Consider the following 15,279-nt stretch of genomic DNA (forward strand, 5'->3'; position numbering starts at 1 on the left):
TCTGGGCTCCGCTTGTGTTTGGGGCTTTGTTTCCCTTCCCTTCTCCGTACCTCCGGCTGACCTTGGGGAGCTGGTAACGGTCACGGCTGAGAGCGCCGCAGGGGCACGGGGACCCCCAGCGCCGCCAGCGCTGTGCCGGGAGGAGGCGGTGAAGGCGCGCACACGGTGCGGCTGCGGAGAAACGGAAAGAAGGGCGACATTCGCCCTGTCCTGGTGGGGCTCTGGGGACAGCTGGGGCTCCCTCTGCCTTAGATCTGCAGATCAGCGGAGACAGCAGCCTCTGAGGATCACTAGCAAGCTGAGATGCCAGTTGTTTGGATTTTTTTAAAGACCATTAAACTGGAGTCCCTCCTTTTCCGTGCCCAAAGAAATAAACACCAAGGGTAACTTGCCTTTGGTACATCCTGATCGTATTTCACACCAAATATCCCACACCCGTGGACTCTCAAGAAACTGCTGCTGCAGTCTGCGGTTGTGTTGCTTTTTTCTGTGTGCTGACACAGAATGTATCTTTTTTTAAAAGATCGAAAAGGCTAAACCTCTAAAATGTGGAACTTTTGGTGCTACGTCTCTGCAGCAAAGATACTTAGCTACAGGAGATTTTGGTGGAAGCCTCAACATATGGTAAGCACAGATATTCTTTTGAAGCTTTTCCATTTGATGTTGTACATGTCTGTCTGAACTAATGTTTCTGAACGTGGCTGGTTTTTCTTATAAAATGCTCTCTGTCCTGCATATGATTGGGACCCAGTCATAAGCTTCACTGGCTACAGGATTGGAACATGCCTGTTTTGTAAAAACAACATGAATTCTGCACAGTGGTTTAATTCAGTGCTGTTTCACTTGCATCCTTTTTTGTGCAGCAACAAAAACCTGTGAAAGTTCTGCTAGTCCTCTTTTGAAAAAGAGGCTTTTGAATGGATGCTTAAGTTGTGTATGCATAAGAGGATGTGTTCAATCTAAATTTGATGTCTAGATTGAATATATATTTTTAATCTTGAGCTTTCAAATGTTTTTTCAAGTCCCTGAATTATTTTTATAATTAATTTGTGTAAGTAAATTGATTATTAAATAAAGTTACAAGGTCAAAAAGGGGTGGTTGATGGTGGTTGTTGTTATTATTGTTATTTCCCTTGCCAAGGAAATGTTGGTTCTTTTTTGTTGGAATAGCAAGAATGACATGGATTATTCCCTAGTTGAAATTTAAAATAAAATTCTGAAGTATTCTGGAAGGATGAGAAACAGTGGGAAAGAAGGTGAAACCCACAGTTGGATTCAACTTTCATTTGAAGTTGAAGAGCAGTAGTCAGAGCAATGTGGGGATCAGTGAATAAGGTCATCTTATATACGTAGTGAAAGTAAAGCTAATTGGAGTATTTTGATCTGTAGTGTGATTTGTTTTGATCCCAACATAAAAACTGTTTCTTAAGGGTTGCTGTGGAGAATCCCACAACTGCCTTTATAAACAGGGAAGTTCAGAACTAAACAAAAACTTCCAGAGCAGTCTAAAGCAGTAGCCAGATAAACAAAGACTCATGCTTCTTAATGGTGATACCCATATTTTGTTCCCACTGTCAATCTGAGTTTATGTAATTTATGCCTAAGTTTCCTCTCATTTTTGTACAAATCCTGAGTGTCAAGGAAAATGCCATATTATCTGTTCTTTTTCTTTCTTGCCTAGGAATTTAGAAGCTCCTGAAATACCAGTGTATTCTGTGAAAGGTCATAAGGAAATCATAAACAGTATAGATGGTGTAGGTGGCTTAGGAATTGGGGAAGGTGCACCAGAAATTGTGACTGGCAGTCGAGATGGTGAGTTAGTGAACTCAAAGTCTTTTCAGTTATTCTGAGAAAGTAGCCTGCAAGCTTTGATGGCAGGGTGCAGTCTGCCATCTGAACTAGTTACAAATCTGTTGCAACTAGTTCTTCGTACGCTGTCTTCTGAATCTTGCTTGGGACAAATTTTCTCTAATTGTTTTAGAAGCTACAGATAAGCTAAAGATCCTGTTGTCACTGATCATGTTACAGAAGGAATACAAAACAGAAAAAATGCAAAATATCAGCACAAGAAAAGACATCCTTAACAAATACTTGTGCGTTATTTATTGTTTGGTTGGTTTTTTTTTCTCGTATCCACTAAACACAGGCTGGCTTTCTGGAATTGAAAGAGATGCTCCTGTGTTCTGAATGACCAGGCTGAAAAGCAAAGGCCTTCCCTGGGAAGATGAATGCAGTGTGACAGTGTATCCGTAATACAACCCTCGCTATCCTTCTTTCACAGGAACTGTGAAGGTATGGGACCCGAGACAGAAAGATACTCCTGTCGCTAATATGGAACCTGTACAGGGCGAGAGCAAGAGAGACTGCTGGACAGTAGCATTTGGTAATCTATCAGATTACAACTGTTCCTCCCTCTAATATTACTGTGCTTTGATGATTATCGAAGTATTTCAGGATGTTATGGAATAGTTTATTTTGTATGGACCAAGTCTAAAGCAGTAGTCAGATAAACAAAGACTCATGGTTCTTAATGGTGATACCCATATCAGTATAGCAGGTATTGCTCATATCAGTAGCAGGTTTTGCTTTTCAACATTGTGAAATTTGTGTGTTTTTAATGTGCTTTTCAAAAGAAGGCAATTTTGTGATGGCTGGATTTTGGACTCAATTCTCTTACCACCTTTGGTCAATCATTTCAGGGGTAAGCTGTGCAAGCTTTATTTCTATGCCTAGGAATGTAAAAACTATCTCCAGTAGCATTGTCCTGAAGGAGTCTAAATGTTGCAGTGCACAGGGAACCATTCGCTGTTGTAGCGTGGTTCCAAGTATCGAGGATTAAGGCATTAATTTAAGAGAAGATCCTTGAAGCTAAGAGCTAATTAAAGACAACAGAGATGTTTGATGTGTGCTCTGCATTTTCCCTTTGGAGGGAACAAGCTGCTTGTGTTCTACACAAGCTGGTACTTCTGGATTAACTCAATTTTTGCCTCCAGAGTCAGGGAGTGAGTTTTACAAACTGCTAATAAGTGCACGGATTATAGTAACAAAATTGATAGTAAGGAGAGGATATTTCCTGGCAAGTAGGTGCAACTAGAATGCTCATTGCTATTGATATTTTTGTCTCGTGCTTTGATGAACAGAGAAAAAAGTGGCCTCATATTTTCTTCAGTTTTCTTTTGAGTTACTGAGGGTTGAGCCAAGACCAGGTTCATCTTGAACTACGTGCCCTGGGCTCACTTCTTTCAGACACTGATGTGCTTCCCTGAACCTGTCAGCTGAGAGTTTTTGGAGGCAGGCTTCTGTGTCTGTCTAGTGATGGCCATGGTAACACCCAGGGCCTCCCTATGAGACTGTGTCTGCAGAAAAGTCGTCTTATCCCACTAACATTTCGTGCTCGAGAGGCTGGTTAAGGAACCGCTGAACCACTTTTCACCCCAGTGCTATGGTGCCGTCTAGGGAGCATGGTTTACAGCAGATGAAGACTTAGAGGAGGAATGTACTTGTACAGGTTTACAAGAACAGCGTGCAGTACTTGTACTGCCCTAAACAGCAGACTTTGGCATGGGGAATAATAATTTTATTTATATTTTTAAATATAAAACCTGCCAGTTTTGAAGCTCTATTTTCTATACCTTTCAGGTTTGAAAACCAGCCTGTTCATTAAATCTTAATATCCCAATAGCAATATATTTCTGGCATAAATGTAAGGTGAAATTGCAGGTTTAGGCAGCCTAAAATTTACAGACTGAAGAGGGTTTCTGTATTCTGTTTAATTCTTTCTCTGTGTCCAGGCAATGCTTACAATCAAGAGGAACGTGTTGTATGTGCTGGATACGACAATGGGGACATTAAATTGTTTGACTTAAAAACCATGTCTCTACGATGGGAGACCAACATTAAGAATGGGGTAAGGAAACCATGAAAGTATTTTTCCTTCCAGCTCCTATGCAGGATGGAAAAATTAAAAGGCCTCTGTCTACCTGAAATCTACCCAGAAGACTTTTCTGCTGAGAATGTACCAAGGAATCATTGTCTTTAAGTTCAGCAGATTGTACCCCTCAAGTTCTTGGTCTGGATAGCATGGGGTATTTTCTCAGGGAACTGTTTCAGTGGATTCATGTTTTCAGATGATTTTGTTATTTCCAATTTGTTGATGTTGTAATTGTAAAAATAACTGATGATTAATATGTGTTTACAAATCACAACCCCCCCATTTTTTTAGGAATTGCTAAATTTCAAGGCTGAATGTATTTGTTTTAATGTTTTCAGGTTTGCAGTTTGGAGTTTGACAGAAAAGATGTAAATATGAACAAGCTCGTGGCCACATCGCTTGAGGGAAAATTTCACGTTTTCGATATGAGAACTCAGCATCCAACTAAAGGTTTTGCGTCTGTTTCAGAGAAGGTATGGGGGGGAACAGAGAATTTCTTACTAAGAGATGTACTTTTTGAATATATGCCGTCAAAGTACTACGGGTCTAAAACTGTTGTCTTTGATAGGCAATAGATGCCCAGGTTACTGGGGCACAAGCTGTGCAATAGCATGGCTGGTGTGGCCCCAGATGCAAGCACTGAAAGGGCTCCTGTGCGTCCAGATGCCAGCACTCACCCATGTTTCGCCCCTTTTATGACCTGATATTTGTGCTTCTCTGGTCTTTGGGTCCTGTTGCAGTTGCACCTCTGTGCACTCAGCTGTGCCCCTTATCTGTGAGTCATGTTTATTGGAGGGAGGCCATATTAAACTGGGATGAGCATGCAAATTCAAATCTCAAATATATCCCAAAATAAAATGAACTCTCTGCAAACACTTTTCATCCTGCAGGCACCAGACCTCATGTGAGTTACAGAAATCATTATTTTTATTCGGAACCAAACAGTTTTGGATTGGGATATTGAGAGTGAGTGAAAGGCTATATAGGATAGACTTAGTGGCCTGGAAGCTGTTAAATATGGAGAACTCATAAATTTTTTTCTTCCATCTGTGACCACTCCATTGATTAGTCTTAAGTTCTTTATAAAGCAGTATTCTTTTTTTTTTGTGTGTGAACAAAATCTGATGATAATTAGAGAAAAGGAACTTTTGTGGTGAAGTTCTCTAGGACTGCCTAAATTAGAAAAAGCTGAGTTTCAACTTAATATCTTTAATATTTTCCATACCACCACCATTCAAAGCAGATAAGATGTTGGAAATACTGTGATTAGATAACACAAAAGTATTTACTGATTTAGTGTTTGTAATAATCAAAATGTGAAAATGCAATTTCTTTCATTCACTGCATTTAAGCTCTTACTTTTGGACATTAGCAGTCAGATTTACATTAAGTCAGAGTATGTGTGTTGGGGTTTTTCCCTAAATTATTTCTGTTGCTCTGTGATCTTGCTGTGCCCTGGCTGCGATTTACATTTGAATTGTAGATTGTTTGTGTTGTTTGCACAGTGTTTGTAGTGTTCCAGTAATGATTTTAAGAGATGTCAGACAGTGAAATTAACCTTGTGATGACTGTGTCATCTAGGAGCCTGGGAATCTTGTAGTTCGAGAACACTTCCTAAAGACATGCTTACGCAGCCACTTTACCTCTGTTTAACCTTGCTCACACGGCCAGTCCCAAAGAAGCTGAAGTACTAGTGAGCGTTAGCCTTGGCAGGGCTGCTGCCTTATCCCTGTGGAAGAACGGAGTGCGTTGGAGGCCTGACTTGCCTTCTCCTGCGTGGGAACTGGCCGCTCCTGTGGCGGCAGGTCGCAAGGCCAAGGAAGGCTAGGTACCTCAGAATGGACACTGCAATATTCACCATGAGAAGGCTGGGTTCTCTTCCTACAAGTGATTGCCATGTTAAGATTCTGCGTCCTTTCTTACGAAGCTCATCCATAACTGACTTGTATACAATGCTGATTTTTTTTATTAGGCGCAAAAATCTACCATATGGCAGGTTCGGCACCTACCACAGAACAGAGATATATTTATGACGAGTGGAGGAGCTGGGAGCCTTCATCTCTGGAAATAGTAAGTGATCACTCTCCAGACTGCAACAGGGGGAATAAGAAACCAACCATTTAATGTTTTAAGAAAGAAAAGAAAATGATGAGTGGGGTCCTGCTTCCAGCCTCAGAATATCTAGTTAAAATTACTGCTTACAAATGCAGTCAGTTTTCTTAAGATAATCAAGATCTAATTATGTCCATGGTTAACAAGGTAATAAATGGAAGAAAACTGATTTCTTAAAATTTTCATATGGTAGCAGTTATGTCTGAGAAGAATATTGAGAGCCTGGACTTTAATGATTCTTATGTTTACATCTTCTTACGTTACATGGCAAAATAATTTAATCATCCTAAATGCAGTGAAGCAGGTGCATTAAGTTTCAGAGGGATAGCTGAGATGAAATTTTCTTGCATTTGGCAAAAGCCAAACAGTTAAAAAATGAAGGGCTGTAGGAGAGAGGTGTCAGGATTCAAAACTTCCTGCCTCATTTTTTTCCTTCATGAAATATTTACTATCTATGCGGTGTGTATATAGCTGGATATGATTTTTCCTTATTAAGACATTTATTTGCCTGATCTTGAGAACAGAGGAAACCATTTTTTTGAAAATAAAGAGGATAATGATGTGTTTGTATCAGTAACTTCTAAGCACGTGTTTTACTTTTCTTATTGCCAGTGAGTACCCAGCTCAGCGCTCGAAGAAAGATTCTGAAGGAGCTGAGATGGGGGTGGCAGGTTCTGTCAGCCTCTTGCAGAATGTGACTCTGTCAACGCAGCCTATTTCTAGCCTAGACTGGAGCCCTGACAAAAAGGGACTGTGTGTTTGTGGTGCCTTTGACCAAACTGTGAGGGTGCTGATAGTTACAAAGCTTAACAAAGTCTGACAGGAAAAATAAAATTTCGCATAAGAAAGCAATATCGCTTGCAGTCTGAAAATATGGGAGGGAGAGCCCTCCTGTTTCTAATTTAACTTCTCCCTTATTAAAACTGGATTGAAGAAATAGAAACCAGATCTTTCTATTGAAAGTTCAGATACATGCAGTTAGAGTTGTTTGACTAATTGTGCCACAGTGTCTTGAAGTTGCGTGGGCACAAAACTTTTACCTTCTAGAAATGTGAATTTACATTTAAAATAAAATGTGCCTTTGTCTTAATACAATCTGTAATTTCAGAAATCACTTTAAATTGCTTGTGTTCAGTATAATCACAGTGCAAATCTGTTCACACTTGTTAAATGGTTTGGCTTTTTTATCGATACTATTGTCCACATGCATTCATACAATGGAAACTACTATATATTCCCTCACAGAAACTCTGTGTTATTGGATATATTAATTAGAATGTTTGTTAAAGTGACTTAGGATTCTTCAGTACACTATAGAAACTGCAATGAATACTGAAATATTCAGGTTTAATGGAGTAAGCTTTTTATTGAAGATCATATTGAAATTAAACTATTGAGCAAAATGCACTGTTCTATTATGTTAGTTTGGTTTTGTAGCAATTTTTTATGTTCTGTTTTTATATGTTTGTAACTTGATATTCTACGAATAAAAGCATGTAGTGTGTTGTTTTAATATGAACAAAGTATATTATTCAAACATCCATAGACTTAGAGAAGGAATGTACTTGTATAGGTTTACAAGAACAGCATGCGGTACTTAGACAAAAGTTAACTCATTTTTGCAGCAAAAGTCACTACTGTCTTGTCTTTTTTTATTTTTTTTTTTAATGACTTCAGTATTTCTTCAAAACCCAGTGTGACAGAGTAGCTTTGTTACTGTAGTTTCACTTGAAGTTATCTTTGTAATTCCCCTTATTTCCAGTGTGTTTCTTTTCTGATTTTACCAGTGTGTGCTGTCGTCAGTTCTTTTTAGCAGGCACATCCAGTTACTGCCCTCTATCTCTGGATGTATGGTGGGGGCTTTCTTAGTTTCAGTAAGCTCTAAGTCTAGTATTAGCTTTCAGTGATTTGTATGTGCACGTGCAATTTTCAGATAAAAGTTTCAAACTATTTCTGAAACCAGATTGTGATGGGAAAATGTTGACTTTGTCCAGGTTAACAACAAAAAAAGCCCCTGTGTGGCCATTTGCAAAGAAGCTCTGTTTTCTCAGACTTCGGAATGAGGAATTGGTATCTGACAAATTCAGGTGAGTCACCTGTGTTGCATGAAGCCTAACCTTCAGGGACTGCTGAAAACTAGAGGCTGCTCTGCAGAGAGAGGCATGGGGGCCTCATGTCTGTACTCGTCCTGCCACCAACTGGCGTCCAAGAAAGATGCAGGAGGAAGAGGAAACAGCCAAATACTGAAGGTTAAGGTAGGGAAGGCCTGCCCTTGCAGTCGCACAGTGTTGTCCACAGAGGACACTGGAAGTGGGTCAGTGTTGCTTGGTGGCTGCAAGAGTATCTAGGGCCTCAAGGGCAGTGAGTAGCTGTCCCATGCTCTGGCCTTCCTCCTCCTCAGCCACCAATACGGCAATTGACAGCGAAGAGGCAGAGAAGTTTTGCAGGACCCGGCAGCAAAGGGGGATCACAGCAGAATCTCTCTTCTCTACAATACTCTTCAGCGTTACACTCTTCACTAGTTGATCTGGGCCAACTAGCAACTGCCCCACTAATTTTCTGGAATGATTCAGGACTACAGCATGAGCAGGAGCTGTTCCCAATAGGCAGACTGTGTGTGGCAGCCCTGCTTTGGAGACCAGTTTGATTTAACACTACGGTCACAAGCTATGCCAATTGGTCTCTGAGCCAGAGAACAAGCCTGTTGCTGTTTAGCTTCGTAGTACAGCTACTGCCTCTGGGACAGGTGTCTGCTCCAGTTTTCTCTACTTCCAAGAGATCTCCTTCCTGCCTGTACTCCCCTGCCTTCACGATGTTAGTAAATCTTTAGTCACCATCTCCATTTCTGGGCATGTGCAGAGAGAGCTGAGCTGCAGAACCATGTGGAGGCACCTGTAAGTTGCCCCCTCTATTGAGCTTGTCACTAAAAAGAACCTGCACAGAATGTACAGATTGGGGTTCCCTATCCAGACCAATGGCTTCTTCCTCTCTTGTCAATGTGCAAAGAGGCCACCCAAGGTTGCCAGCCTTTCAGGGTATTTCCTGATCAGAACATTACACCCTGACCTTCTCAAGCATGGCAGTGAAGCTGGTTTTCATCACTATGAAAAGCCCATCAGCAACATAAATAAAACAAGCACAGGCAAGATCTCCTAGGTTGCTTGGGATTTTAATGTTCTGAAACACTTAAGACATTCTCTGAAGCCAGAGGACACATGGGTTGCAGAACAGCAGTAAGGCCCCCAGAACTGCACAGCAATTGAGATCTGATGGGAACTTTGTGTGTGGAAGTGATTCAGAACTAGTAGCTCAGCCTGTTTACCAGATTGCATTGCATCAGTTGCCCCCTGTTAGACTGTTACAGTCTTGGAGTTGAAACTACTATTTCTTTCAAGTAAATTACTGGTCAAGTCTCCGAGTCCCAGCTGCTTCCAGTTCCTTCTCTTACAGGCGGTGGCTGCTTACATTAAACCCTACCACTGGCAACATTTGTTTCAGAAAATATTGAGGACCTGATTTTTTGTGTGAACATTTCAATTATCACAGAAATGCTACTTTATCCTCACTTTGCACAGCTGTGAATGACTACATTTGGTGCAAAGCCTTAAGTTGTTCTTATTTGTGGATTTGCTGGGAGGACTAAGGGAGCTGCAGACTCTTGCCCTCTTCCCTGTCTCACACAGCATAACGAAACTGCACCTCTTCTACTGCAGTTGTAGCTGTTTCTGGCTCTGATTATGCTGGGATGTTGCTCCAGCCCATCTTGCATCTGTCCACCAGAAATAATCCAACACTAGCGATATCCTCTGTGTACTAAAGGCTTTTTCCCCCTGCTCTCATATTCTTTTGTCTTTTGCTTATTGTTTAAGATTTCTGAGACAATCTTCTTATGAGTATTTCCAGCTTGGAGCACCGTAAGGCTTAGGTTTCTAGGCAGCGGAGCAGCAACAATGACATATAATAAGAAAAGGTAGGTGCAGCTAATGAAATCAGTTCAGTTGCATCCCATGCTAAACTTTTCATTTTCTGAATCATCAATCTTCCTGCAGAGATGACAGAATCTGTCCTTCATGTTTCTTTCTGGTGTAGCTTGTCTGGGCAGGACTTTGTGGCCTGTTCAGCAGATGTGGGGGACAGACCCTTCCTGCTGCCTTGCAGAAGTGTGCAGTGGCATGGGCCTGTGGCACCTTCATATCCAGCAGTGTTTTCCCTTCGTGACATTCACATTCCCTTCCTCCCACATGCTGCTGTTGCAGAGTGTATGAGAAACAGAAGAGCTGCCACACTGGGTTAGACCAGCAAGCCTTCCAGTCCTGTGTCTTGCCCCTTCAGGGGCCATGTGCATATAAACGAAAATAAAAAAACCCTTTAAAATGACAACTGCAATTTGGGTCCTAAGTTTAATTTACCTCTAAAGTTGTCCTAGGCTTTGTGCTAAAATGATGTTGGAGTATTAAGTATATGGGTTCTATTGAATTTACGCATAGAAGCTAACAAGTGAGAAGGGTGGAATGCTAATACAATTAGAAATAAATCTCATTTTCTAATACAATTTACTTCTACAATATTAGTGAGAGAGACAGCTATAAAAAATTACAGCTTTACTTACTAATTGAAAGAAATGCAATCTTAGAACAGTATCAGAACAAATACTCTACACATGGTAGATTGCTTTCAATTTATTTCTACAGCTTCCATATATAAACACATATAACCTAATAGATATATCTACATTCAGCGAATAAAGCTTTTTATGTAAAGTAACCAGATATGGTACCCAGCACTTCACCACATCCTGTCATTTAATCTAGCTGGCATGAACACAAGCTCTTTTGATCTGTGCTATCTTTATCTCAGTGTAGATCTCATCCTTCCTATCTGTTATGTTAAAAAAGCTTTAATCAGAGGGTTTAAGCTAGTCTTATTGAATTATATTATTTTTCCTCCCTGAACCAAAGCTACATCAAGCTCAGTTTCCTTCTTTCCCTGTACTTTTACATCTGTATTTTGTTTAGAAATGTTATATTTTAAAAAGGGAAAAGGGTCTGTGTTCAGTAGGTAAAGCCATTCTAATTTAATTTGAGTGCAGAAAAAAAAAGACATTTCCAGAGCATTTTAACTGAAAGGCGAGTCTAAGTTCACCTTGGCTTAGGCTGCACAAACACTGTCCCCAAATCCAGAAAACTGTATCACAACATGGAAAATTTTGGAGGTTACACTTCTTTTCCACTGTCCTAAAACATGATGAAGGTTTTTAGTTCCTGAAGATGTGAGACATCCTTGTGGGTTAGTCTCAAGACTCTATTCGTCTTCTTACTCTATCTAGTGGCTGGGGCACAAACCTGGCAGACAAATACCTTCTGCTTTCTTCCTGGACTCAATCATCCACCTTGCAGTAAATCTCTGCACACTCTCAGTGCCTGCCCTGCCTCCCTGCTCCCTGTATATATCTGGTCTCTGTAGAATACAGGCAGAGACACAAGTTACCATAAACAAGCCATAGAGCCAGGCAGCTGCCTGTAACTGTCCTTTTGCAAGTATTTGTCTTCTGATACGCCAGAGGAAACATCAAGTACTCACCCCTCTTCCCCTGAGTGTCAAGTGCAGGTAGGCAGGCAGGTACTGATGAGAAGATGGATGTTTATCTTACTGCTGCTACACCCTTTTCTGGGAACTTGCTGGTCTGCCCACACATCAGAGTGCAAATTCATTAGATTGCATTGCAAAGAAACAATCCTCAAAATTACAAAATGTCTATCCCAGAAATGTCCACTGTGTCTGAGGCCCTTCAGACACAAGTGAACTACCCATACTACCATCTTCCAAACTGGTCTGCTTGCTCCAACCTGGGATTCTAAAGGGTACTGTCTCATACTCTGCTTTTTAATGACTTTGGCCCTAACTTGGCTTTAAACATACTAGAGCAGAAACTGTCATGAAATGGTCTGCAGCTCAAGTTACCCATGTGCAGACTAACTCACTCTTGAAATGGTTTAAAATTTGATGTTGCACAAGTTTAGACAAACACATTTCAAATACAAGCTACAGACTGACCAGAGGTAACACAAAACGTCTCAGTTTAGTTTCAGCAGTGTAGCTGTACTCTCAGTGACCGAAGCTCATTTAAGTCTGTGTTGGTTTAGCATTTTCAGCGTCGTTGCTGAGTCTCTAGAGGTTTAAGACAGAGACTGACAGGATAAAAGGAATGTTCTTTGGTTTTGGATGTACTGGCTTTCCAGTAATTGCTAGAAAGGGCTTATGGTGGACACCTGATCAAAGTGTCTGCTTAGAAAGGTTGAATTATTTAATGAAGTATCTCTGCTGCTCTCATTAAGACTCATTTTAAAAGGCCAAAAAGTGATTAGTGTCAGAAGAAGCTGGACTTGCAGACAAAGCAATTCTATTGCTTTATTTTCTCCCTTAGGATGACTACAAATGCCTATTACAACCACCTTTTGCTTTTGGTCTGATTTTAGCATCTGTGTTTTTATTCTTCTTATAATCTATTAACCCTTTTGTTACAAGTAGCTTCTAGCGTCCTTCTTTATATTCATACCAGATTCACAGCAGAAGAATCTAGGCTATTTTTAAATTTATCTTGTCTTATGAGTATCTCCAAAAGCTTTTTCAGTAGCATTATTTCTGGGAGTTGATGTTGCCATAGCTTGTCTGTAAGTCAGGCTGTGGTGCTTTGCATGACCCAGGCTGCAGGCATGATGTTTCCAGTGAGGTCAAGACTACAGGGTTTGGCCTCCACATCTCCTCTGCAAAGAACATTGACTCCACAGGAGTCAATATATAGTATGTACAAGGAGTGAGATACATCATAATAAAGGAGTAATTATGTTAAAGATGCCTGTCACTTTGACTGCTTTGGAGAAAATATTCAGGATTGTTTTCTGTTGTTTTGGTAATGATAGAGAAAAATCAATAGTCATTCATAGGCCTCTCAAATGAAATGGCTTCCATTAAGTACCAGATGGCAGTATAGCTTTTCTTGGACAGATTTTTGTATAGATATCCATATATAAAATAATATTTTTTCTGAGTGGCAGCAGCATAAACCAATTTAATTATATTAGCTGTATCTCAATCAGATTTTGTCTGGGATAAATGTAAATCCTTAACTCCTCACTTTCTGCTCTTGAAAACCAAACAAGCAACACAGCCATTTTAAGCAGAAAATGAATGCTTCTATACTTAATCCTCTGAGTGAACCGCCTCATGAAATTCCAAGACCTATGGCACTCAGTATAGGAGCTCCACTTAACTGGACAAAAGTATAAATCTGTAGTAGTTTGGAGCCAGTAGCAAATCTGTAACAAATGTAAACCACTAGGAGACAAAAGACCCACTCTGTAAGATCATGAAATACTCTGAATCCAACCTATACTGCATTAATGCTCTATGTGGTTACAATCTTCTACAAACAGAGCTGGCTGAATCTGAACATTGATCAGCATGTGTTGCATTTTCCTTTGATCTTGTAATTGAAACAAAATAATTGGGTTTACAAAATAAGACTGTGGCAGAAACTTCTTACCTAAGGTTTGGTAAGTCAATTAGTCTATCAATCATTTTCCCTCTTTGTATTTCCTAACCTGTGTCACGTGAATACGGAAGTAAGAATGAGCTAAACATACGTCAACTGTTCTCAGGTCCTTGTAGACACTTGGCACACTGGAAGTGCAAAGTATTATTTTACTTAGGAGTGCACGTCTTGCTATTTTTCTGCCAGCCTTCAGATTGTGGCATTTCTGAATTTTTTGAAAAAAGTCTCTCCTAAATTCCCTTCTACCTACAGTGCATAATTCTTTAGTTGTACTAGTAAAAATGAACAAGATAAAATAATTAAGACTGTGTTTTTTGAAAATAAGAAATGGTTATGAAAATTCAGTGAAACATTATATTATTACACTAATATATTATCAGACAGTAGTGATACTATTCCTTACCCTGGTGGTTCTGCTATCCATATGTGTGTCCCACATACAGCTGAAAGGCTCTTAAGGAATCTTAAAGAATCTGTGATTGCTGCTTTCATAAATACTCTCTTATAAAAAAAAATCATATTGCTTTTGCAGACATTTTGGTTGAAACTGAAAAGCTAAAACTCTAAATCTCCTGGAGAAAAAGGAGATGACAAGATGTAAACAAGTAACTACTCCATCTGAAGATCTTTAGATATGCTTCCAACTGAGAGCAGGGAGAAAGACTCTCATTTGCAGTACATACTGATTTAATCAGAATAGACTTAGTACAGCACTTAGATGTAAACGAACTTATTAAAAGGAAGCTCACTTTTGCAGTATTTTAAACTGCATTGAAGGCACAGAGAAGTACAGCAAAAACTTGACAAGAATCCAAACTTCTGCTCCTGTTCCCCCTACGAATACACTCTTCCACTTTCCCCAGCCTTGACCTCATCCTTCTTCAGACTGGACCAGTTTTTCTCTTCCTCTAGAAACCCTGCTGTTGAGTAGGCCAGCTCAGCACATTCCCTTCAGGCACACAGCCACAACTTAATCAGCCACATACACTCCTGCTGTACACGTAACTTATAGTTGAGAACAGGCCCTCTTCAAGGATACCGAAGGATTCTAGTGATCCTATCTTAATCTGCTGTGGAAAGGGTGGGCTGCAGACTTTAGTTACAATAAGCTTCAGATGGGATGGTGAACAGAAAGGAGGCGGAAGAGGTCTACGGCTAGTAACGCCAATGCTTTCGATGTCAATACTGACTTCTGCTTTACTATTTATCAGAACGTACAATGCAGGTGTTACCTTTGGGAGCCACAGATGTGCTGGTACAATCTTCCAGCCAGCAAGCTCCCACAGTGGAGAAATATGAATCCACTGCATTTTGAACTAGATTTATTTACTGAAATCATAAGCAGAAACACGGTGGAAATTACGACCGACAGCGCTATTAGGAACCAACCCTCGCTCGAGGACGAGGTGGAGCGGAGCAGCCTCAGCCAGGAACCGGTGCGCTCCCCCGCATGCCTCCGTGTGAACGGGGATCTCTGCACCGCTCTGCGCCTCCCTTTTCCCGGGAAGCAACTGGAAGCCTTTGGGAACAGCCGGTTGCTCGCCTCCTCCACCTAAACCAGCTGACTGCTGAAAAACGGGTTTTCTACCCTAAAAGAGCGCGCCCAATTCCTCTTTCGCTCCTGACGGAAGTCGCCGTCATCACCGTACCTGGACGTCACCGGTATTCCAGCTGCGCGGGTGAA

General features: G+C 40.7%; 1 protein-coding gene across 1 annotated transcript; it reads left to right on the plus strand.

Moving 5' to 3' along the window:
- Positions 1-1,629: 1,629 nt before the first annotated feature.
- WDR92 (WD repeat domain 92) lies at positions 1,630-7,562 on the plus strand. The gene is made up of 6 exons (XM_010080568.1): positions 1,630-1,812; positions 2,282-2,383; positions 3,792-3,907; positions 4,270-4,404; positions 5,904-6,001; positions 6,656-7,562. The coding sequence occupies exons 2-6, from the start codon at positions 2,332-2,334 to the stop codon at positions 6,861-6,863; spliced, it is 609 nt and encodes a 202-aa protein (XP_010078870.1). The 5' UTR covers positions 1,630-1,812; positions 2,282-2,331; the 3' UTR covers positions 6,864-7,562.
- The last annotated feature ends 7,717 nt before the right edge of the window (positions 7,563-15,279 follow it).

This window comes from Pterocles gutturalis, unplaced genomic scaffold, assembly GCF_000699245.1.
Source record: "Pterocles gutturalis isolate BGI_N339 unplaced genomic scaffold, ASM69924v1 scaffold6441, whole genome shotgun sequence".
In the NCBI taxonomy this organism is placed as follows: domain Eukaryota; kingdom Metazoa; phylum Chordata; class Aves; order Pterocliformes; family Pteroclidae; genus Pterocles; species Pterocles gutturalis.

Coding starts and splice junctions, on each gene's coding strand:
- WDR92 (XM_010080568.1), top strand. CDS start 2,332: ATGGAACCTGTACAGGGCGAGAGCAAGAGAGACTGCTGGACAGTAGCA. Junction 4,405..5,903: donor TTGCGTCTGTTTCAGAGAAG/GTATGGGGGGGA, acceptor TTTTTTTATTAG/GCGCAAAAATCTACCATATG. Junction 6,002..6,655: donor AGCCTTCATCTCTGGAAATA/GTAAGTGATCAC, acceptor TCTTATTGCCAG/TGAGTACCCAGCTCAGCGCT.